At 37.2% G+C, this 25,611-nt stretch overlaps 1 protein-coding gene across 4 annotated transcripts in view; it reads left to right on the forward strand.

Moving 5' to 3' along the window:
- ADGRL4 (adhesion G protein-coupled receptor L4) overlaps nucleotides 1-11,538 on the forward strand; it is a 140,907-nt gene extending 129,369 nt beyond the window's left edge. For all 4 annotated transcript variants that reach the window (NM_001076908.2, XM_059884708.1, XM_010803395.4 and 1 more), the window contains 3 exon segments: nucleotides 8,243-8,334; nucleotides 9,679-9,847; nucleotides 10,211-11,538. In NM_001076908.2, the coding sequence (NP_001070376.1) occupies nucleotides 8,243-8,334; nucleotides 9,679-9,847; nucleotides 10,211-10,273 (324 nt within the window). In that variant the 3' untranslated portion in view covers nucleotides 10,274-11,538.
- The last annotated feature ends 14,073 nt before the right edge of the window (nucleotides 11,539-25,611 follow it).

A 25,611-nucleotide genomic window follows, 5' to 3' on the forward strand; every position in this document is an offset into this window, starting at 1 on the left:
TGCAGCATCTCTCTGCTGAATCTCTTTTGCCTTCCTCTTTGGTTAAGGGCTCACATATTGACATTGAGCCCTTTTTGATCCAGGATAACTTTCTTATCCTAAAGTCTATATCCTTAATTCTATCTATAAAATCCCTTTTGCTGTACTCATAGGGTTCCAGATGTTAGGGTGTAGACATTTTTTTTGGAGGGGCATATTATTCCACTTATAATATAACTCAGTACTATGTGAATATCCTGTAACTAAGGCATGTAAACTAAGGCATGTAATTAAGGCATGAGCTTCCCTCATAGCTCAGTCAGTGAAGAATCTACCTGCAATACCAGAGACCTGGATTTGATTCCTGGGTCAGGAAGATATACCCTATAGAAGGAAATGGCAACCGACTCCAGTATTCTTGCCTAGAGAATCCCATGGACAGAGGAGCCTGCCAGGCTACAGTCCATGGGGTCACAAGATTCGGACATGAATTAGCAACTAAACCACCCCACTGCCAGGCATGTAAAAGAGCAATTCCAAATATTGTTTTTAAAGAAAATCAGACAGAAGGTCAAACTCTCAGCACTTAATTCCAATCTAGCTAATAGATTTTTTTAATTAATAGATTATCTTTTCATTTTAAAGCTTAAATTAAGAACTACTCAGCCATCTCTGCAGTGGCCTAAGGATTGAGAATGGGTCTTCTTTTTTTATAGCCTCTTGGTAAGCCAGTAAAAACCACCTTTTGTCCATGGCACAAGTAGTTTTGTTCTAGGCCAGTTAATTTAAAGGTAATAAAACTATTTGAAAGGATATTATGGTTGTGATCATGACACATTCTTAAATGAACCAAATCGCATTTGATATATGTGAAAAATTAAAGCATGGGTCTAAAAGTGCTGTAAGAAAAATTTTCTCATTTTTTCTGGTGAGATCTGACATCAGCATATAGATGGCTTCATCAATTATTGAGAAAAAGACTAAGAAAGGGAAAAAATGACTGATTGGGATGCTTCATTTTGAAGTCTGAGTTTGAAGCTCTTGGATTGAATGTACCCTGTTAGCCTTAATCTTTAAGAATTAGCAGCTGCTCTCTCACCAACCCATCTATTTAAATTTCTAGTTAAAAAAAAACCTAACCCACTTAAAAAATTTTAATGCTCCCTGTCAAACATCAGAGTGTGTGTGCCAAACTTTAAAGTAATTGCATGTATCAATAAAGTGAAGAAACAGATATCCGTATAGATAAATATCACTTAAGATGAAGCAAAGGAAATTATTTTGAAAGATTTTTTTTCCACAGCTATTTTTATTCTCTTCTCTACTCTGTATTCTAAAGTACAGCAGTGAATTTCAGAGATCTTATATTTACCAGGTACTGTCCTTGTTTTGTTTATCCTAGAAAAGTATTGTGGACTCCTGGTTGATAAATTAAAACTGTATTTTAAAAATTGAGACAGAAATGATAATGAATGACTGTTAACTTGAAAGTCATTAATTAGGCCCTTTGCTTTTGTGATGCTATCATTAGAGATAAATAATAAAGGAACAACAGCTCTTAAAATCAGCACACATAGGTAAACAGTAATGAGCAAAAGTGTGAATCATTGTAAAGGGTCTATTTCCCTAATTAAGGTTAATAGTAATTATTTCCATTATATTTTAAAGACTTGCCTGGTGGCTCAGATGGTAAAGAATCTGCCTGCAATGCAGGAGACCTGGGTTCCATCCCTGAGTTGAAAGATCCCTGGAGGAGGGCATGGCAACCCACTCCAGTATCCTTGCCTGGAGAATCCCCATGGACAGAGGAGCCTGGTAGGCTATAATCCATGGGGTCGCAAAGAGTCAGACACCACTGAGTGACTAAGAACAACACATTATATTTTAAAGCTTTACTGAAGCATTCAAGTTTGTTATTATTGACAGTGTTAATAGTATCTTTCCAATTATTTAATCTAAAATATAGATATTTATAAATTTTCAAAATAATTACTTCTGGAATAATTGCAAACTATTTCTTGTTATTAGAAATTTTTTTTTAATTCTATATAATCTTGTTCTGAGTTTTGTTTTTATCATATCTCACACTGTTCATGCTTATTTAACAAAATATTCCCTCCCTGAAGATACTTTCTAGACCATGTAAAGTGCAAAGAGTTTCAACTTAATTTCCACCTCTTAGTAAATGAAGTCATGTGCCTTTCAGTTCAGTTCAGTCACTCAGTCGTGTCCAACTCTTTGCAACCCCATGAATCGCAGCACGCCAGGCCTCCCTGTCCATCACCAACTCCCAGAGTTCACTCAAACCCATGTACATCGAGTCAGTGATGCCATCCAGCCATCTCATCCTCTGTCATCCCCTTCTCCTCCTGCCCCCAATCCCTCCCAGCATCAGAGTCTTTTCCAATGAGTCAACTCTTTGCATGAGGTGGCCAAAGTACTGGAGTTTCAGCTTTAGCATCATTCCTTCCAAAGAACACCCAGGGCTGATCTCCTTCAGAATGGACTGGTTGGATCTCCTTGCAGTCCAAGGGACTCTCAAGAGTCTTCTCCAACACCACAGTTCAAAAGCATCAGTTCTTCAGCACTCAGCCTTCTTCACAGTCCAACTCTCACATCCATACATGACTACTGGAAAAACCATAGCATGTGCCTTTAGGTGATACTAACTCTTAACTCTATTAGAAAAAGAATGTAAAGTAGTTTATGTATTTATGAATAAAGAGAGAATGAGGCAGTGTAAAAGGAGTAAATGTAGGTTTTTCCAGTTACCCCAAATTTGCTGAAAATTATAATATGACCTTGGATTTGGCTTTGAGTTTTGTCAAGGAAAAAGATATTCTGACACTTGTTAAAATGGTAAGTAAGACTTCATTCAAGACTATTGTGATACGCGTGTCAAAACTATCAAAATAGAAGGGCTTAAGAACAACTCTGAATACTCTAAGAAGAACCGGGGATTTATAGCCTAAGAACAGGTTATGTGTGGGGGTTGTGAATGGAAAATTACCAAGACATCAAGTGTAGGGAGAATTCTTGCTAAACTTATTTTAAGAGCTTTCTTGCTGAATGGCAGGCCAGGGTGATCAGATATCAATGATGGGAGATGAAAAATTTGATTAAATGTTGAAAGTGATCACATATCAAGGGGGGGTGGGGGAATCCTCTGTAAGCTGACTCACCAGAATTCCTGCTAAAACTAGACATTGCAGAAATGGCACTGAAGCCCAGGGCCAAGGCCTGAATGAGGAGAGGGCTCAGAGAAACTTGACTATAGTTTAGTTAAGGAAAGTTTTTGTCAGTTTTCTACTGATGAAAGCCAGGGAAGAACATGTCGACATACAGAATTTGCACTGTCCAAAACAGTAAAAAATACCATCATGCTCTACATTTCCATGCAGTTGAACTCAGATTTGATTTTATCATTTGGGTTTCAGTTTTTCACAAAGCTACCCTGGGAGTCTGTAGGTAGGTAAGCAGCGTTAAACAGAGGTGGTGAGGTAATGAGCTAAGGGGCTATCTAAGGGTCCTGCAAGGACAGTAACCTGAAGGCATGCTTTGTGTGCTGGAGGAAGAACAGAGAACCCAGTGTGAGTGGAGTGAACTGATCAAAGCAGAGAGAAGTAGAATTTGAAGGAAGAAATATATCATTTCAGACCTTGTTGGGAGATTTTCAGGTTTAACTCAAATAGGAAGCTATGGGAAGGTTCAGACTAAAGAAATGATCTGACTTACATTTTAAAAGGTCAACCTTTCTGCTATAACGAGAAAAGACTGTAGGAAGGCAAGGACGCAAGCAGAGAGACTAATTAGGAAGCTTTAGCCCAGGAGAGGCATGACAGTGTCCTCGTCCAGGATGGAAATGTAAAGACGTTATGTGGTGGTCATATTCCAAATATGTTTTGAAGGTAAAGATGAAAGGTTTGTTGATGAATAAACTTGATTACTGCTAGAAAACAAGATATAAGTTGGTAAAGTTTACAGCAAAAATAGATTCTGTAGGAGAACAGTAGTTCAATTTTTGACATTTTAATTAATTATGTCCATTGGATTTCCAAGTGAAAAAGTCAGATAGAGCCTAAGGATCTTATTTGAATCCACTGAGTCTGAGCAAGTAAGTATATGTAGATAGGTCCAGTGACTGAGATCCAGACAAATCACTTATTTTCTCTGTGTTGTACTCCTTTGGTCACTCAAGACTGGCCTAGAAATCATACATTAGAGTGTCATCCCTGTGTCCTTCTCTACTCTGCAGACAACTGCATGGTACTTCCTGAATAGAATTGTACATGCCTGTTGACTGGCCATCTCCCCCATTATACTGCAAGTTTCTTTTGGAAAGGGACTATAGTGCATAAGTGATTCTTGAGTGCAAGAATAAAAAAACTTTGCATTCAAGATAAAATCTAAGTACTCTTCATCTCTTTCTATCTTGCCTCCTGCTACTCTTCCCTTTGTTTTCCTTAAAGACATACCACATTCTTGACTCTTTTAAGTCTCATGGCTTTTTAAAAATGCCATTTTCCATCATGAAATGCCTTTCTCCCTCATTTCTGATCAAGTTCTGGTTTAAATGCTAAATGTAGCCAGCCCTCACCACTATACCAGACACTTAGTGGACCCTTTATAAGATGTTTCAAATACATGCAAATAAAATGCTCCATATACTTGCATTGTTGATTAGTCGCTAAGTTGTGTTCTACTCTTTTGAGACCCCATGGACTATAGCCCGCCAGGATCCTCTGTCCATGGGATTTCCCAGACAAGAACACTGGAGTGGGTTGTCATTTCCTCCTGCAGGGAGTCTTTCCAACTCAGGGATTGACGCTACATCTCCAGTTTCTCCTATATTGGCAGGCAGATTTTTTACCACTGAGCAACTGGTAGTGTCATCAAATGTGAATAATACAATGTATTTCTGATTGTTTTCATTGCATAAAACCATAACACTTTTTGATAAAAAGGCTTTAAGCTGTTTTATCTTACAATTGGGAAAATATGTTTATGGACTAAGAATCAGTCTCCTGTTTCTATAGCAGCACCTATTTTATGTGTAAACATTTTCCCTTTTATGTAGAAAACATGTACTTTCCAGAACTAGATCACCCATAGAGAATGTTCCATTTTATTCTTCATTATTTTAGCATATGATGTAAAAGCATATCCAAAATGCATATGCATTTCTGAGAAACCATAAGAGCAACTGTGTTTCAAACATGTTTTATCCAAATTAGAATTTTAAAAAACTCTAATAAAGATTATAAATGTTAACCACTAACTTGGAAAATTTATGCATTAGTGAACAATCATTTTAAAATTTAATGTTATTTTATCTTACAACTCTTCTTTTGTTGAGATAAGTTCAATATAAACACCACATAAAATTCTCTGAAGATTTTCAAACCAATAATATTTTGAGTATATTATTTATACTAACCAAATTTTAATACAGTTTCTTATTTTAAAAATATTTATAAAATTAAATACAACTGTTCCCAAATTTATTTAAAGAAGCTGTAGCTATAGAAACCTAGAAAATACTAAACATCTCTCTTTCATAAGTAGCAAAGACTATTTATGAAATCAAATATTATTAAATTGTCATTCCATTTAGTTGTTTGAGTATGTAACAGAGTGAAACTTGTCAACTGAATCAATTTAAATATATTTTATCTCTCCTCTACAATTGCTGAATTCTTTTATTTGTATGGGCTTCTTACTTAATAAGAATTTATTAATCATATAATTTGAAGCAGTAAATATTTGGAAGCAGGAGAAGGGACTAGATCCATATTCCTCTTAAGAGTTTCTGTCAAGAACCTCTCCATGGAGACATGACAATATGAAATTAGCTGATCTATTATTTTATACTGCTTTTGTAACAGTAACTAATAAATACCATTTTCAGTGCTGTGTGTGTGTGCTCAGTTGCTCAGTTTTGTCCTACTCTTTCTGACCCTTCGGACTGTACCCTGCCACCTCCTCTGTCCATGAGATTTTCCAGACAAGAATGCTGGAGTGGGTTGCCATTTCCTCCTCCAGGAGATCTTCCTGTGGCTCCTGCATTGCAGGTGGATTCTTTACAGCTGAGCCTTTGAGGAAACCCCTATGATTTTCAAAAGCTATGTAAAATTTTCTGGAAGAGATGGGAATACCAGACCACCTGACCTGCATCTTGAGAAATCTGTATGCAGGTCAGGAAGCAACAGTTAGAACTGGACATGGAACAACAGACTGGTTCCAAATAGGAAAAGGAGTACGTCAAGGCTGTATATTATCACCCTGCTTATTTAACTTATATGCAGAGTACGTCATGAGAAACGCTGGACTAGAAGAAACACAAGCTGGAATTAAGATTGCCGGGAGAAATATCAATAACCTCATATATGCAGATGGCACCACCCTTATGGCAGAAAGTGAAGAGGAACTAAAAAGCCTCTTAAGGAAAGTGAAAGTGGGGAGTGAAAAAGTTGGCTTAAAGCTCAACATTCAGAAAACAAAGATCATGGCATCTGGTCCCATCACTTCATGGGAAATAGATGGGGAAACAGTGGAAACAGTGTCAGACTTTATTTTGGGGGGCTCCAAAATCACTGCAGATGGTGACTGCAGCCATGAAATTAAAAGACGCCTGCTCTTTGGAAGGAAAGTTATGACCAACCTAGATAGCATATTCAAAAGCACAGACGTTGCTTTGCCAACAAATGTCCATCTAGTCAAGGCTGTGGTTTTTCCTGTGGTCATGTATGGATGTGAGAGTTGGACTGTGAAGAAGGCTGAGCGCCGAAGAATTGATGCTTTTGAACTGTGGTGTTGGAGAAGACTCTTGAGAGTCCCTTGGACTGCAAGGAGATCTAACCAGTCCATTCTGAAGGAGATCAGCCCTGGGATTTCTTTGGAAGAAATGATGCTAAAGCTGAAACTCCAGTACTTTGGCCACCTCATGCGAAGAGTTGACTCATTGGAAAAGACTCTGATGCTGGGAGGGATTGGGGGCAAGAGGAGAAGGGGACAACAGAGGATGAGATGGCTGGATGGCATCACTGACTCAATGGACGTGGGTCTGGGTGAACTCCGGGAGTTGGTGATGGACAGGGAGGCCTGGCGTGCTGGGATTCATGGGGTTGCAAAGAGTCGGACACAACTGAGTGACTGAACTGAACTGAACTGACCTGATGTAAAATTTTTAGAATATGGAAGAAAAAACATAATTTTTCTCTAAGTTTCTGAAATACTAGTATAAGAATTAGCCAAAAATTAAAATACTGCACTTTGCTACTGCTGTTATAAAATGCTTTTGAAAAATCTGTTTGGGTTAATAAAATATATTCAATAGAAGATTAATCTACAAATTATTTTTATAATTTTAATATTTCACATTATTAATATGCTTTTGTTAAAATAAATGTACATTTAAAATATATCCCTCAATTAATCCTCTGACACTATAAATATGTCTTATAAATCTCCAAGAATACAAGAAAAGGAAAAAAAGGAAATGGAAGTTTTTCATAATAAAGTCATTTTAGAAGGGGTAAAAATTCTGTGCATTCTGTATAACCCATACTTGGGAATATATATTATAGAATATAAATATTTATCCATAAAATGTACATGTCTTCAAACAAACATATTTCACTGAAACATTCATTTTGAAAGTTTATGAGGTTAAATTCAGGAAAATTAAATCTCAGCATAATATTAAGAGAGATAGCTAGAGGAACCATACAAAACAAAATTTATTCAAACTTTTTATAGTGATAGAACTTGAGAGTGTTTTTTTCTAATTTCCTTTCAAATTTCTCTTTTCTAGTTAAAATTTTCAAAGGATTGACAGAATTATCACTAAAACTTCTTTTCAAAGAAATAGCAATTTAATGAACAAAAATTTGATTTCTCTGATATTCATTAAGTTTTTCAAACCAAAATTTATCTTAATATGTATATTACCCATATTATTGGCAGAAGATGATATTCATCAATCTGTAGACATGATCGTAACATCTGAAGAAATCCTTGAACAGGTGCTTAATACAGTCTGGCGAATTGTACTACTATGACTCGTACTGACAATTTTCAGTGGTATTGTAAAGATCAACCACATCTTTGTTTGCATACGTCTACCAGAGGATTTGTACTTCTTAATATACATAAAAATGCCATGGTTTGCTGGTTTCTATTTATTTTATATCTTTGCCATGTGTTTATTTCATATATGTATCTAGTTTGTTATGAAAATTATCTCTTGAAATTATTTTCTCAGGTTAATCTCTTGGCATTTGGAGTTATCATATACAAAGTTTTTCGTCACACTGCGGGGTTGAAACCAGAAGTTAGTTGCTATGAGAACATAAGGTAAGCATTTCTTCGATTGTATTTTCTTTAGCAATTCAAAGCTTTAGTAACTTAAAGTGCAGATAATTTTTGGAAGGCAGTTTTTAAATTATTTTTTCACATTTTCTCCCATCATATTTAAAATATTTACTGCTTAATAGCACTTAATATGTTTAATAAGCCTGTAATCACCACAGATCAAATGATAAGTAATCTTTTTTGAACATACTCCCCTTTGCAGGGGGGCAGAATAATGACTACATTTTAAGACAAAAGCCAGCCTTAAGATCTTCTTCTCAAAGCAGTTCTCAGAGCTTAGTAGCTGTGTTTCTTTCTTGTGATTCCTAGTTTGCATGCTGCCATGATTTTTCCTCACCTCCTGCCCTTTAAAACTGATTTATTGAGATCCTGTAAGCGGTTTGTTCAGGAAAAACTGAAGTGTACTGTAGGGAACATTAGAAACAACTGATGTTTGGGTCGCTTGGGAACACTTCTGTAGTTTCAATATCTTGCACAAGATTTATAGTTAGAATTTAGCAAATGTTTTATTACTTTCTTTTACTCCTCACCATTCATAGTAACATGTAAGTTGCTGGTTTTAATAAAGTTGAAAATGACTCATTTTCTGTGGTACACTGCAAAAATATCTTCTGCAGTAAAGAATGATTGCAGTAAGAATGAATGAGAAAATAAGCATCAGTTGCCTCATTTTCAAGGCAGTGTCCTCAGTGAGCTGGATTGAATGTTTTACCAAAACTCAGAGGCGGTAAGTTGAAAATATGTAAGAGAGTATGTTCCTGTGTGTGTGTGTGTGTGTGTGTTTAAGAAATCAGCATTCTAACATGAATTTACTTTGAAGTAACTGTATTGGAAACCCCCCCCAAAAAAAATGTTTTATATCTTACATGTTCTTCTCTACTGAGCCTAAAAGGAAAGCAGACGCTTCCTTTGATGTCCTGCCTATGTGCTGACCTAAATCCACATGGTATATTTTTCAAGGTTTCTTAGGGAGAATGCTTCCTAACAGCTATATGTCTTAGCTCCAGGAGTTCCTGCAACATTAATTTTGAAATCAAAGCATACATACTGTAGTATACCAGATGAGCATATCTTAAGATTAAGGAAATTTCTCAAAACTACCAGATTTTAATAATGCTGCCGTGAATTTGGACACATGTCTCAGCCACAGTGCACTTACGCTAGCCTGTCCCATGTAACTATGGCACAGTTTATCAGTTTCAGAATTCTCGTTGGGCTTTACCAAAGATTTCTGGGTTATTCCAACTTCCTACAAAATTTAAGGGATTTGAGGACGTGTTAAGTCTTCATAGCTTTCTCAGCTGGAACATTGCAAATTTCTTCCAGGTCTTGTGCCCGAGGAGCTCTTGCCCTCCTTTTCCTCCTTGGTACCACCTGGATCTTTGGCGTTCTCCATGTTGTACACGCATCGGTGGTGACAGCTTATCTCTTCACCGTCAGCAATGCTTTTCAGGGGATGTTCATCTTCTTATTCTTGTGTATCTTATCTAGAAAGGTAAAGAATTTGCTATTCTTGTCAACGTTCTAGTATATGTATGTAGCATGAGTGAACAAATTGATAAAAATTCTCATTTTCATAAATTTATAACTTGTGCCTTTATTGCCTAAATGCAGTACATCTTAACATTGAAATAATCAGAACACCTGTTGTTCATAGCAAAATGTGCTTTTAAAAACTTGCTAGTAGGAATATAGATAATACAGCTTACATTCAGTTGAGTGTATTCTGACATATAATCAGAAAGCAACAATAATTTATAAAACCAAATATAAGTTTAATGTGATTTGAAAATAATTTGATGTGATTGTTGCAATTATGTTTCACATTTCTTATTTTATTTTTTTTTATTTTTTTTAGATCCAAGAAGAATATTATAGATTATTCAAAAATGTCCCTTGTTGTTTCGGATGTTTGAGGTAAACAGAACTATGGATGGTTATTGTTATGCAGAAATAAAAATGCCCAGCTGTGGATGGCCAGTGTATAAATGTGTAGGAACTGTAGATAATACAAGATACAATTATGTACCATACAGCTATAGTAAGCTTTTCTACATGACTTACTTAGCTGTGTCAAAAATAGTAATGCAGATACTTGGAAAGTAATTAGTTTTTCAGAATGATATCACTGCACCCAAGGAAAGATTTTCTTTCTAACACATAAAAATGTATGACTGTCCTGAAGGAAACCCACTGGCTTGATATTATTGTGACTCGTGTTGCCTTTGAAACTAGTCCTCTATCACCTTGGTAATGAGCTCTGTTACAGAAAGTAGAGCATAAGAAAATGAAGGGGTAGAATATGAAACAGTAAACAGAGAGTGAATGTTATAACAATGAGATGTATTTTGAGCAGACTTTGTAAAATAGATGAGAGTTGAATAAACACATCTTACAATTCCATGAGTTGTTCTGAACTTAAAGTTTTACTGAAACAACTTAGACTTGTACTTGTTGCATCAATTTTCTATTCTAATAGAAAACACAAAACTTCACAAAAAAAACTAAACATTTCTGTTCTGTTTTTATGTTAATATTAGAATGAAATATATGCTCTTTCTATACTTATTTCACAGATTGTGACTTCAAATGCTTATTCAGTAGTACATAAATGTGTCAGAATATAATATTGTTCATGCCTGTAAATGTAAAAATCATGTATATAAACCTGAAGTGCTCTATTCCATAACCTTTCAGTGCAGTGAAAAATACTGTATCTCATTAGACTCATATATCTGAGTTTTTTATTTCTTTTAATTTTAGAAATATTAGTTCACATTGCAATATTCCCTTTTAACTTACTATTTTTAAAAGGGCACTGTAAATATGAAAGTATTCATAAAGTGAATTGCTATTTTTTTCTGTTCAGAAAAGTACATATTAAAAATGTTATTTATAACAAAGAGATCACTGAGAACTGACTGTATAAACTTCCACAGAGAATATATTTTCTGACAGTTTTCCACTAGTAAAACATATCTCCTAAAATGTAAGTCTTCTACCTTCCAATCTTCAAATTAAAATATAGAAGCAAGGATTTTATTTCAAAATATATGTAATTGTTCTGCACTTACCTGTAAAAGTATGCCAATACACCAAATGTTGTGATTTTAACTTAATTTCTACAGCTGTTAAAATGAAGTCTGTCAAATCTTGCTCTAACAAATAAAATGTTACCTAAATGAATCCTTCTGCTGCTTGGCTGAGTCATTTCTCAAGAAAGATAAGCTACCTGCCAATGTCTTAAACATTTTTAGAAGATCTGTGATAATAACTTTTTATTTGATCTTTTGATCTCTTATATAGTTAGCCTATAACCTGTTATTATCATTATAATTATTGCTGTAGGACAGTGCTATTGGAATAGGATACTGAAAAAGTAATCAGTTCAGTCAGTGTATACAAATTATGTGTTGTGGGCAGAATAATGGTCCTCCCAAAATGCTCACATCCTAATCTTTAGAATACATGAATATGTTAGGTTACCTGGAGAGAAGAATTAACCAGCTAACAGCTATCAGCTAACCTTGGTGTGAGGAAATTATCCTGGATTATCCAAGTGGGCCCCATGTAATTACAAGGTTCCTTATAAATGAAAGATGGAGGCAGAAGCAATGCAACATGAGACATACTCACCTGCCCATTGCTGGTTTTGGAAATGGAAGCAGTCCAGGAGCCACAATATGCAGGCAGGCAGCCTATAAACTGAAAAAGGCAAGAACATGGACTCTCCCCTAGACCTTGTAGAAGGAAGTCAGCCCTGGTGAACCTTCATTTTAGCCTGGAGAAACTCAATTCCAAGTTCTAATCTCCAGAACTGTAAAATAATAAATGCCACTCAATAACATCCAAATGCTTGGTTTACTGAGGACATTATCATCAATGAAAAGCAGATATAATTCAGAGAGGCTATGAAACAGGAAAACAAAAGTGAAGGTCTACATTAGGTTTCTTTTGGTTTATATCCTAGGAATAAATGTGCTGCTCGTGAATCAAATAAAAAGAAAATAATAAATGTATATTATTTTAAGCCACCAAGTTTGTTGATAATTTGTCACAAGTTTGTTGATAATTTTCATAATTTTTCAAAGCAACTATAGGGAGCTAATATTATGGAAATATGTATGTGATGACATCTTTAGAGCTAAGCAAATATTTATATCATTAGAAAAACCTTAAATTCTGTATCTTGTTTTCATCACCCCTCTCATAGACATCACTGGATGAAGCCTCTGTTCTTTAGGATGAGATTTCATATCCGCTTACTTACCTTTTTATCAGATAAGTAAGGATCTCTCCTTGGGCTGCAAGGAGATCCAACCAGTCCATTCTAGAGGAGATCAGTCCTGGGTGTTCTTTAGAAGGAATGATGCTAAAGCTGAAACTCCAGTACTTTGGCCACCTCATGCGAAGAGTTGACTCATCGGAAAAAACTCTGATGCTGGGAGGGATTGGGGGCAGGAGGAGAAGGGGATGACAGAGGATGAGATGTCTGGATGGCATCGCCGACTCGATGGACGTGACTTTGAGTGAACTCCGGGAGTTGGTGATGGACAGGGAGGCCTGGCGTGGTGCAATTCATGGGGTCACAAAGAGTCCGACATGACGGAGCGACTGAATTGAACTGAACTGAACTGAACTGAAGGATCTCTCTTTTTTTGTTAAATGGGTGTGTGCACATGTATACATGTATGTTTATTGCATTAAATGCCTCATAGCATTTGCCCCATTTTTATAATCCAAAATAAAAATGATTCAAAAAGTTTTTCACTATGCTCAGTTTTCAAAAATACAAACATGAACGTTACGATGACAGGAATGTGTTAAGATGCTGAATTCAAAAGGACAATACAAAGGACATACAAAAGTACATACAACTGCTGGCAACACACTTTGGACTTGCAGCGAAGCCCTGTCCCCTGAGGCCCAGTAGCTCAGCCCCAGCAGGACCCAGGGTGACCCGCTGTCAGAGGGCTCACCCGCATCCCAGAGCGACACTGTCCCATGTCGTGGACATCACCCACACCTCCAGATTCCCACACACCACACACTTAATTAACATAAAAAAACTTTAAAACCACTCAAAGTCTGTGAGATAAAGACACCCTGCATCCCTGGTTTTCACATTTGCCCTATGAGTTTCTTCAGTTTTTCCCAAGACTTTCTATCAGTTCAGTTCAGTCGCTCAGTCGTGTCCGACTCTTTGCAACCCCATGAATCGCAGCATGTCAGGCCTCCCTGTCCATCACCATCTCCTGGAGTTCACTCAAACCATAGTTTACCAAATCCCAAATTTCTGGAGCTTCCTCCTTGTTGTCATCATTATTCTGGCAAACATCTGCTTACCTCTTATGTGGCTTTCTCTATGAGGCCTTCCTGGGTTCACACAAGGAATTTATCACTTCCACCTTTGTCACATCACTCCATCTACCACTTACCTATTTTAACATCTATCACATTGTACTGCAGTTGTTTAGCCTAGCCCAAGCTCAAGATATTCATTATACCAAGTTTTGTTCTTCCTTCTCTTTTTTGCTTCATGAAGCAATGGTACAGCTTTCTTGTTTTGTGACCACGTGGTTGATGGGACAAGAGAGTCTGAACCCTCCAAACCATCTGGCTTTGGCTGTTTCGCTTTAGCTATCCCATTTTGGAAGCCCATTGGATGAGCCAGCTTTCTCAGGTAAAGCCCTCCATGCCTATCTCTAAATGTCATTAGGTGAAAAACAATGGCCCAGCAATCTGAAATTGCTGTGAAGTGGAACAGGCAGAGGAATTAGGCTACCAATGTAGCCTTGAGTTCACAATGCAGCTTCAACTGTTTTCCCAGGGAAGATCTTTGGGAATTTCTAAGAAGCTTGACAAATGACTAAGTAATGCTTCGTTTTCCATTTGGCAATTATTCCTCCTGTATCAATTCTTTGGGCTCCCTGGTGGCTCAGTGGGTAAAGAATCTGCCTGGGATCCACCCAGGGATCCCAATGCAGGTTTGATCCCTGGGTCTAGAAGATCTCCTGAGGAGGAAATGACAAGCTACTCCAGTATTGCCTGAAAAATCCCATGGACAGAGGGGCCTGGCAGGCTACAGTCCAAAGGGTTGCAAAAAGTCAGATACAACTGAGCAGCTAAAGACACACACACACACAAACAACTTTTTCACTTGATGGTGAGAGGAATAAATACCAGGATTTGAGATTTCAATCTCTTCAACCTCTGAAATACATCACAAATTCATTAATAAATATTAATTTGCAAACTCTTCATAAGCAAATGGAGATAGAATGTTTATAGTATTTCAGGGGATTCAATCAAAGAAATTAATACTTTAAGATGTGCTTCAATCAAGGAGATGAATGGACACCAAAGAAGTATAAGATAAAATCCCTGACTGAGTAAAAACTTACTATTAACCAGAGACACTGCTGCTGCTGCTGCTGCTGCTAAGTCGCATCAGTCGTGTCCGACTCTGTGTGACCCCATAGATGGCAGCCACCAGGTTCCCCCATCCCTGGGATTCTCCAGGCAAGAACACTGGAGTGGGTTTCCATTTCCTTCTCCAATGCATGAAAGTGAAAAGTGAAAGTGAAGTCGTGTCCAACTCTTAGCGACCCCATGGACTGTAACCTACCAGGCTCCTCCATCCATGGGATTTTCCAGGCAAGAGTACTGGAGTGGGGTGCCATTGCCTTCTCCACCAGGTCCCCTAATAAAAAAATCTGTTGATTGATTACACTGTGATCAGGAAAAATACACTTACACACAGCATAACAAAAAATCTATGAGAAAGTCTATAAGCAAATACTCTACAATCTTCATGCTAGGCATAACCAACAAACTATATATACTCATTTGATCATGGCATCATTTTTTCAGTCCTTTTTAATTCAGTGCCCCCCAAGTTAAACATTAACCCTGTACTTCTTAATTTTCCATATACTTAAAGTTATTATATCCATCTTTAATGATATAAAACATGAGCTTTTTCTATGTATCAAGATTATTCTCTAATTTTTCCAGCATAAAATCTTTGAGGAATGTATGCATTATTGATTCAGTATTGATCCAGAAAGAGTACCTGTTGTTCAGATTTTTCTGCTACCTAGAATGTCTTCTCCCATGCAAATTCTACCTATCATTCAAGACCCCTAGTATGAAGCCTCTCAGATTAATTAATTTAGATCTTATTAATTTCCCAAGTCACTACAACTATAGCACTTGCAAGGTGTACAGAATAACATAACACTTAATGGGGGTTGTTAAAATATCACTGTGTTCAAACTTAGAGTGTTCAAGTTTTAGACTACAGATATAAGAGAATTAACTCAGAAATGGCATAGAAAGGAGAAGAAAGGACTTTTTCCTGAAATTTGATTTCAGTTTGTTAAATTGCACATCTCATTTAATTCTTACAGTAACATGTGCAATTTTTTCATCATTTTTCAATGTGAAAAATGCTCAGTCACACAGCTAGGAAATTGCAAATTTAGCGTTTAGACTGAGAGTCATGGCTCCTGCTTCCCCATGGAAACTGAGGAACTTGTTCAGATGCTCTCAGATAGGAAGTCAAAGTGATTGGAGTCATACCCAAGTTTCTGCCTCTCAGTCTAGAGCATATTCCACTGTTTCATAGCTGTAGACTCATATAGTGCAAGGATGATATCCTGTTTACAATTATGTTCTTTTGGGTATGGAGGAGTGTGATGTGATTTTTAAACATGTATTTTCTACATACATATGCAATCAGAAGTGTGTATTTGATATGTTTTAAGGTGAAGTGGTTTCTTCTTTTCTCTTCTCTCTGCTGCCCTTTCTCTGTGCATTTATTCCTATCCTCCCATCCCCACTTACACTCTCAACCAGGCCATTTATTTTAACTACCTGGTATGTGTTCTTCCATTTTCTCCTTCCTGTTCATAGCATCATATTCAAATGGTTGTATGAAATCACATTTTTAAAATACCTCTTATCATGTGGAGAACTAATGTATATATTTCATTCATTCCTTTTAAATGATGAATAATATTTCATATTAGGGGTGGACCATAAATTTCACAGCTGGTATGTAATCTGGATTAATGCAGTAATACTTAGGAAGACTTCAGTATCTTTCAGGAGTAATGGTCTCCATGCTATGTGGCTTGGCTTTATTGTTAAAAATAGCAAATGTCAAGTTATTTTTTGATGGATGTGGACCCATGTTGATAAGCCAAAGCACTATAACTGTTTCATTGATACAGAGGTTGTTTATTTCTTGCAACTATTCAGTGACAATCATGCCATGTGTTTGAGATCCACAAAGCTCCTTGAGCATTTTCATTTAAGTGAAAAGGGTTTGAATTACTTACCCTAGATAGAAGGCTTGAGCAAGCATTACGATCAGTAGGCAATCTGAAAGTACAGAATAGTTTGCTTATTATTCCATTCAAACCTTATATATCCTAGGTTTGTATGGTAGTTATGATTAATATAAAATGAGAGGGTTGGTTTAGTTGCAATGGATCTCTTTCGGTGCCAGTGTACCACGATTCTAATATCAACCCCACCACCACTTTGAGGCATTGTAAATAATAAAATCTAAAAAGTATATTACAATTTTATACACTCAAAAATAAGGGGAAAAATAATAGGTTTCTTGCAAAATTGTTTTTCAGGAATATGGTTTCATTTCCTATTGGGCTGCAATTTGCCATGTATCAGCATCCAAGGGCCAGGCTGCTCAACCTGAAAATGATTATTTTCTTTCTTTTCCTTAATGTATCGGAAGTGGATCTAAAAGAACCTGCCAGTATACAGGGGGGTTAATTATCCTGGCAGTCAGTTAAGCTTTGTAAGTTTTAGGTGATAAGAACAGAGCCCTAAAAAAGACTCCCCACTACTGCTGCCTGCTGTGAAGAAAGAGCATTGTGCTGCCACCTCTGCAAATATTGTTCAAATTACCCTAAAATTCCCCCTGGTTTTCTGTGCATCAGGCTCCTGGAGAGCGACACTGCTCCAGTGAGGTCATTTATTCTGTCACTTCAGCCCACTCGGTAATCATGACAACTACATCTTTCACTCAATCTAGTGCAGGAGGCTTTCCTGCAAGACCTATGACCTGAGTGAGGAAAGTAATTATTCAAAACAACATGGCTTCTTGTTTCTCAAGTTCCAGCGACTCCTCTGCAGAATAACCTAAATGCTCCCCAATTTGATCTTCCTTCTCAGATCAATCTCTCAGGTTCTCCTAAAGGAACATGTAAATAAACAGCCACCTCTCATATCTTAGAACTTTACTTTCAGAGAGGCAGCGCAGTTTGGTGGGTCACTCTACAGTCAGAAATTTCTTTTCTACCTACAGTGAGAAATGCGGTCTCAGGCCAGTTATTCCCTGTAACTCAGTTTCTTGTGTCAGAAAAGAAGATAACAAAACCTACTTCATCACATTTCTGTCACAATTCAATCAGCTAGTATATGAAAGATAGTTACTATAGTACTTAGCATACAGCAAGTGATATCAATGGTGATAGATTAGCTATGATTATTTCCATGTGGGTGAATAGCTATTGACTATGCACCTTAAGTATCAGGAACTGTTATAGGTATGTGGTGGAATTCACTAATGAAAACCAAAATAATAATTTTAAAAAGACATGCGTTTATTGTATAAAGTGAGGACTTCCATGTTATTGATTTATCAGCACCTTATGTCTGAAACGCTGAGGAAACAGTAAAAATAAAAATCAGTGATCATGAAGTCAAATTGTAGGTTCACTTTCTTTATTTTCTACCATTGACCTCCCAACCTATACTCCATCTCTACCCTGCCTCATTCAAAACATCAAATTTCACTGCCTTCCATTGTAAAACTAGTAGAATGTCAGAGAGAATGTTAAATGTTCAACATTGCTGACACACCCTTTGGAGCAGGGGTGCAGCCAAGGCCCCATCACTGCTCCGAACAAATAAAATCCCTGCCCCTGTAAGGCTAAATGTCCTACAATTTAATTAAAATTGTTTACCTACACAAAGGTGCATTGATATACTTTTATTTAAATATACATACTGTGAGCATTACCCCTGGAGAAAGAAATGGGAACCCACTCCAATATTCTTGCCATGAGAACCCCATGGACAGAGAAGCCTGGCGGGCTACAGTCTATGGGGTTGTAAAGAGTTGGACATGATGTAGCAGTTGAACAACAACTATGAGCACTTACATGAACTTGAAAAATATAATCTCTTCTTTAAACACTACTTAGAAGATAATTTGGTTTTCTCAACTTTCCATATATTGCTTAAAAAGACAAGAAATTCATACTGGCATCATTTGGGTATTTCATCTCCTTTGTGCAGGACAATTTGCAGTACTTTCATATGCTCTTACCTAATGTAAAACCATGGAGGTGAAAATTGGACTATAAAGAAAGCTGAGCACCAAAGAATTGATGCTTTTGAACTGTAGTATTGGAGAAGACTCTTGAGAGTCCCTTGGACCACAAGGAGATCCAATCAATCCATCCTAAAGGAAATCAGTCCTGAATATTCACTGGCAGGACTGATGCTGAAGCGGAAACTCCAGTACTTTGGCCACCTGAAGCACATAACTGACTCATTGGAAAAGAACCTGATGCTGGGAAAGATTGAAGCCGGGAGGAAAAGGGGATGACAGAGGATGAGATGGTTGGATGGCCTCACCGACTCGATGGACATGAGTTTGAGCAAGCTCTGGGAGTTGGTGATGGACAGGGAAGCCTGGTGTGCTGTAGTCCATGGGGTTGCAGAGTCAGACATGACTGAGCGACTGAACTGAACTGAACTGAATGTAAAACCATAGAAACCATGCTCTTTTAAAACACACTCTTGATTTGTTTAAAGGCAAAAGCAAATGAGCTATTTTAATACTTGAGAAAAAAAATAGAAAGGAATCTTCAGTAGAAAGGAAGAAGTATTCTTTAATAAAGACTTGCTTATATGTAAAATGCATTTGTTTTTACCTATTTTTGTCCTATTTAAATTTCCAGCATTGTTTCCTGAACAATAAGATGTCTTTGTTATTATATACGGGCAGTTTCTATTTTCCATATTTAGTAAGCTAGATATTGCAAATTTTTGAGATAAATGAACCAGAAATTCTATTAGTTACTAATTTAAGAATTCATACATTTTGTTTTATCTGTCACCTTCACCTGCATACCTCATCATTCTGATGAATAATGCCTCAGAGGTCAGAAACATAGTGCTTTATTCTTTTATGTGCTAAAGTATGACATGTTTAGCATTGTGTGATCTTTTTTCTCAAGTAGATTTGCATGCATAGCTTGGAAGCTGAATAACTACATAAGCAAACATTTTTTTTTTTACTTGTTAGGACAAGTAGAGTAAGAGACTTGCTCTTGCTCATCAAATCTCTATTTTCTTGAGAAGCAAGAATATAATGTTATTTCTTAGTATCCTTCTGTTTTCTTTACAAATCTCAGAAAAGGTAATTGGATTAATATGTACTCTTGCACTTGGACATAATATGATTTTATACATGAAGCATTATGTACATTCACCTTTCTTACAAAATAAATATACCAACTAGACATTAGTAATGCAAAACACATACAAGAATTGAGTCAAGTAGAAATAAGGGTACAGCCATAAAATGGAGTTAAAACTCCAGTGCTTTATTCATCCAGGTTCTGGCCTGTTACCTGTTGCTTATGTGACCACATCATTCCAAAACCTGGTGCCTTAGAAAAATAATTTATTATTGTTTCTCACATTTTTGCTGGTTAATTGGGCTTCAGAGGGTACCTTTCACCCAGGGTTTCTCATGAAAATACAGTCAGATATTCACTGGTGCTACAGCCATCTGACATGGCTACCCACTACAATCTCCACAAGGGCTGCCAGCCAAGCATCATTCATGGTCTCTCCATGTTACTTGGGCTTTTCACATAGCATGGACTCTGGTGTCCTTGTGGCAGCATCTCCAAAGCAAACATTCCAACAGTCCCTGGTAGAGACTGAAAGGCTTCTTACCACCTGGCCTCTGAAGGTATAAAGTTTACTTCTACCAAAGTGGTCCACTCAGATTTAAGGGGTTGCAGAAATAGATCCATCTTTTAATTGAGTGACAAAGTCACATGCATAAAAGCATATGGAATAGGGAAATATTATTGAGGTCATTTTGGGAAACTATAATCTGCCATGACTTTTATGCTCTTGCTAACATCTATGTGTTGAGTTTCCCTGGTAGCTCAGCTGGAAAAGAATTCTCCTGCAATGCAGGAGACTCCAGTTCAATTCCTGGGTCAGGAAGATCCATAGGAGAAGGGATAAGCTAACCACTCCAGTTTTCTTGGGCTTCCCTGGGTGCCTCAGCTGATAAAGAATCCACCTGGAATGCATGAGACCTGGGTTCAATTCCTGGGTTGGGAAGATCCCCAGGTTGGGAAGATTCCCTGAAGAAGGGAATGGCTACTCACTCCAGTATTCTGGCCTGGAGAATTCCATGGACTGTTTAGTCAATGGGATCACAAAGAGTTGGACATGACTGAGAGACTTTCACTTTAATGTGTTACGATAATATCTTTTCATTAGACAAAGCAATGAATTCAATAGGATTGCTTCCTGAAATATCCCTGAGTATAATCTGATGAAGTCACACCAAACAACGATTCATTAAGAGCAATAAAAGCCATAAAAGTACCAAATGACATGACTCAGATAACTATATTTTGTTCTTATATCTTGAATCCAGATATTATACTTGAGCCATGAAATTCCAGATGTTCAAACTGGATTTAGAAAAGGCAGAGGAACCAGAGATCAAATTGCCAATATTCATTGGATCATTGAAAAAGCAAGAGAGTTCCAGAAAAACATCCACTTCTCCTTTATTGATTATGCCAAAACCTTTGACTGTGTGGATCACAATAAACTGTGGAAAATTCTGAAAGAGATGGGAATACCATACCACCTTACCTGCTTCCTGAGAAATCTGTATGTAGGTCAAGAAGCAACAGTTAGAACTGGACATGTAACAAAAGACTGGTTCCATGTCAGGAAAGGAGTGTATCAAGATTGTATATTGTCACCCTGCTTATGTAACTTTTATGCAGAGTACATGATGCAAAATGCTGGGCTGGATGAAACACTCTCTGGAATCAAGATTGCAGGGAGAAAAATCAATAACCTCAAACAACTGAGGATGAGATGGTTGGATGGCATCACCGACTCAATGGACTTGAGTTTGAGTAAGCTCTGGGAGTTGGTGATGGACAGGGAAGCATGGTGTGCTGCAGTCCATGGGATCTCAAATAGTCAGACACAACTGAACAACTGAATAGAACTGAACTGAAACCAGAAAGTGAAAAGTGAAAGTGAAGTCACGCAGTCGTGTCCAACTCTTCGCAACCCCATGGACTGTAGCCTATCAGGTTCCTCAGTTCATGGAATTTTCCAGGCAAGAGTACTGGAGTGGGTTGCCATTTCCTTCTCCACGGGATCTTCCCGACCCAGGGATCGAACCCAGGTCTCCCACATTGCGGGCAGACAGTTTACCATCTGAGCCACCAGGGAAGTACAATGAGTATTCTGATTAAAGTTAATAGGATCCTATTTTAAAAAATAAAATAATATAGGTATTCCATAAGTAAAACATTTTGTAAAAGCCTCCATGGTTCACCTATAACCACTAGCCAGCTCTACCACTGACTGAGTCAGCCTGTCAATTCTTTTTAAATACATGAATTACTGCTGTTTAAAAAAAAACACACACACAAACAAAAATGTTGATTTATGCTTAACACAGTTTCCCATACCTTTTTTTTAAAATTAGGGTATTCAGAGTTGTTTAGGGTTTTCCAATGAACCAGCTCTTTGCATCAGGAGGCCAGAGTATTGAAGTTTCAGCCTCAGTCCTTCCAATGAATATTCAGGCTTGATTTCCTCTAGGACTAACTGGTTTGACTTCCTTGAAGTCCAAGGGACTCTCAAGAGTCTTCTCCTGCACCACAATCAAAAGCATTAATTCTTGAGCACTCAGTCTTCTTTATGGTCCAACTCTCACATCCATACATGACTACTGTAAAAACCATAACTTTGACTATAGGAACTTTGTCTGCAAGGTGATGTCTCTGCTTTTTAATATACTGTCCAAGTTGGTCATAGCTTTCCTTCCAAGGAGTAAGCATCTTTTAATTTCATGGCAGCAGTCACTGTCTGAAGTGATTTGGGAGCCCAAAAATATAAAATCTGTCAGTTCTTCACATTTCCCCTTCTATTTGCCATGAAGTGATGGGACTGTGGTTTTTCCAGTGGTCATGTATGGATGTGAGAGTTGGACTGCAAAGAAAGCTGAGTGCCGAAGAATTGATGCTTTTGAACTGTGGTGTTGGAGAAGACTCTTGAGAGTCCCCTGGACTGCAAGGAAATCCAACCAATCTATTCTAAAAGAGATCCGCCCTGGGTGTTCCTTAGAAGGAATGATGTTAAAGCTGAAACTCCAGTACTTTGGCTACCTTATGCGAAGAGTTGACTCATTGGAAAAGACTCTGATGCTGGGAGGGATTGGAGGCAGGAGGAGAAGGGGATGACAGAGGATAAGATGGCTGGATGGCATCACCGACTTGATGGACGTGAGTCTCAGTGAACTCCGGGAGTTGGTGATGGACAGGGAGGCCTGGCGTGCTGCAATTCATGGTGTCACAGAGTCGGACATGACTGAGAGACTGAACTGAACTGAACTGATGGGACTGTATGCCATAGTTTTGTGGGGGTTTTTTTCCCCAAATGTTGAGGGTTTTTTTTATGTCTTTTTTAAAATAAATTTATTTATTTTAATTGGAGGCTAATTACTTTACAATATTGTATTAGTTTTGTCATACATTGACATGAATCCACCCCGGGTGTACATGTGCTCCCCATCTTGAACCCTCCTCCCACCTCCCTCCTCATACCATCCCTCTGGGTCATCCCAGTGCACCAGCCCCAAGCATCCTGTATCCTGCATCGAACCTGAACTGGCAATTCGTTTCACATATGATAATATACATGTCTCAATGCCATTCTCCCAAATCATCCCACCCTCGCCCTCTCCCACAGAGTCCAAAAGACTGTTCTATACATCTGTGTCTCTTTTACTGTCTTGCATACAGGGTTATCGTTACCATCTTTCTAAATTCCATATATATGTGTTAGTATACTGTATTGGTGTTTTTCTTTCTGGCTTACTTCACTCTGTGTAATAGGCTCCAGTTTCATCCACCTCATTAGAACTGATTCAAATGTATTCTTTTTAATGGCTGAGTAATACTCCATTGTATATATGTACCACTGCTTTCTTATCCATTCATCTGCTGATGGACATCTAGGTTGCTTCCATGTCCTGGCTATTATAAACAGTGCTGCGATGAACATTGGGTACACGTGTCTCTTTCAATTCTGGTTTCCTTGGTGTGTATGCCCAGAAGTGGGATTGCTGGGTCAAATGCCAGTTCTATTTCCAATTTTTAAAGGAATCTCCACACTGTCATCCATAATGGCTAAGCCAGCATTTTCAGTCATGCAGGAGATGCAAGAGATGTGGGTTTGGTCCCTAGCTCAGGAAGATCCCCTGGAGGAGGAAATGACAAACCACTCCAGTATTCTTTCCTTGAAAACTCCATGGACAGAGGAGCCTGAAGACATGACAAGGTGACTGACCATAAACACATGTTTTTCTGTGAACGCAATAACAAAAGAAGACTCAGTAGCTTTATTAAGTAACATACCAAGGGCATATATTACTTATGCAATGTTACAAATGATTGGGAAATTGAGAGCCCAGACAGCTCCCTACCTGTGGTGTAGTGAGAATTAAAGTTCTCCCTGGCCAATATACAGACAAATATCAAGCTAAATGAACTTTACAAATACATTGATCTTAATACTAAATTTCAAGGTTATAAGTGTAAAATCCAAAGTCAGTGTGAAACCTACACATATTTTTCTTTCACTCAATAATTTTCATAGCAGTTTCAAGTTTAGAACATACTTAAAAATATTTAGTTCTCAAAAAAAAATCTTAAAAATTAGATGAATATTTTTTTTTTGCAAGACGGCACATAAGTTATTTTTTATTAGTCACAATTATCATTCTAAATTTAATCATTGTGGAACTAGTTACAATGTACTGTTTTCTAAACTAATGTGAATTAACTAATATTTAGTAAGTAAATGAATGCATATTCAAGTATTTTTTATTAAAGTATAGTTGATTTAAAATGTTGTATTAATTTCTGCTGTACAGGAAAGTGATTCAGCTATACATATATGTATTTTTTCTTGCATTATTTTCTGTTATGGTTTATCATAAGATATTGAATATAGTTCCCAGTGCTATTCAGTAGGACCTTGTTGTTTACCCAATATTCAGTATTTTTAAGGTTATATAATCATATCCAGTTCTGGCTCTGTTTTAGGCAGTTGATGCTATTTACAGAATAATATTTCTACATAGTTCTCTGACTAGAAAGAAGACAAATATTTAATATGAGAAAAACTGGCAAGTTTACATATACAAGGAATCTATTTCAAAAGTTTGATATATTTACTGAGACCAAACTTAACCTATGTCCTATTTTCTCTTTCCATGACAACCTGAGTCAAAAGATATGACCTGAAACAGATTGTACACTAAGATTGCATTTCATCTCACCCAGATCAAGTTGTGGAACTTTTTCAAAATGACAGATTCAAAAATAAAATGGGTGCTACCCAAGACATTAAAGAACTTTGAGTCTCTGATTCACTATGATAGTTTACAAAAGAGAAGGAGAAGTAATGAAGCTGGGTTTAAGTAAAAATGAATTTATGAATTAGAAAGGAAATTAAAGACATTTTTAAAGAAAAGTAATTTGCAAGGGTACCTCCCCAGAAGCTACACAAAATTCAAAAGGCATCTACCGAATCTGAAAACAGCATTCAATGATATCTTCCCTGTCTACCCTTTTAATGGGTGGTTTGTATGCAATATTTCCAAGTGCAATGAGAGTATTACTGACTACTGAATCAGACATAATCACCCGATAAACCAAGAAGGGGAAGCTGAAGATAATAGGGAAAGGGTGAAAAATCTGATGTTCAAAAAGTGTTTTTCTCTGAAACCAGTCAAGCAACACAGCCCATGAACACTGCACGCATCATTACGAGGCCTTTGCCACAACGAACATCTCTCATTTTTAAAGAGAAAAGTACAACCACCAAAAAATTAGCCTGTTTCCTTTAGCACTCTGCCTCTAATAAGCTAAA

Source organism: Bos taurus, chromosome 3 (assembly GCF_002263795.3).
Source record: "Bos taurus isolate L1 Dominette 01449 registration number 42190680 breed Hereford chromosome 3, ARS-UCD2.0, whole genome shotgun sequence".
Classification (NCBI taxonomy): domain Eukaryota; kingdom Metazoa; phylum Chordata; class Mammalia; order Artiodactyla; family Bovidae; genus Bos; species Bos taurus.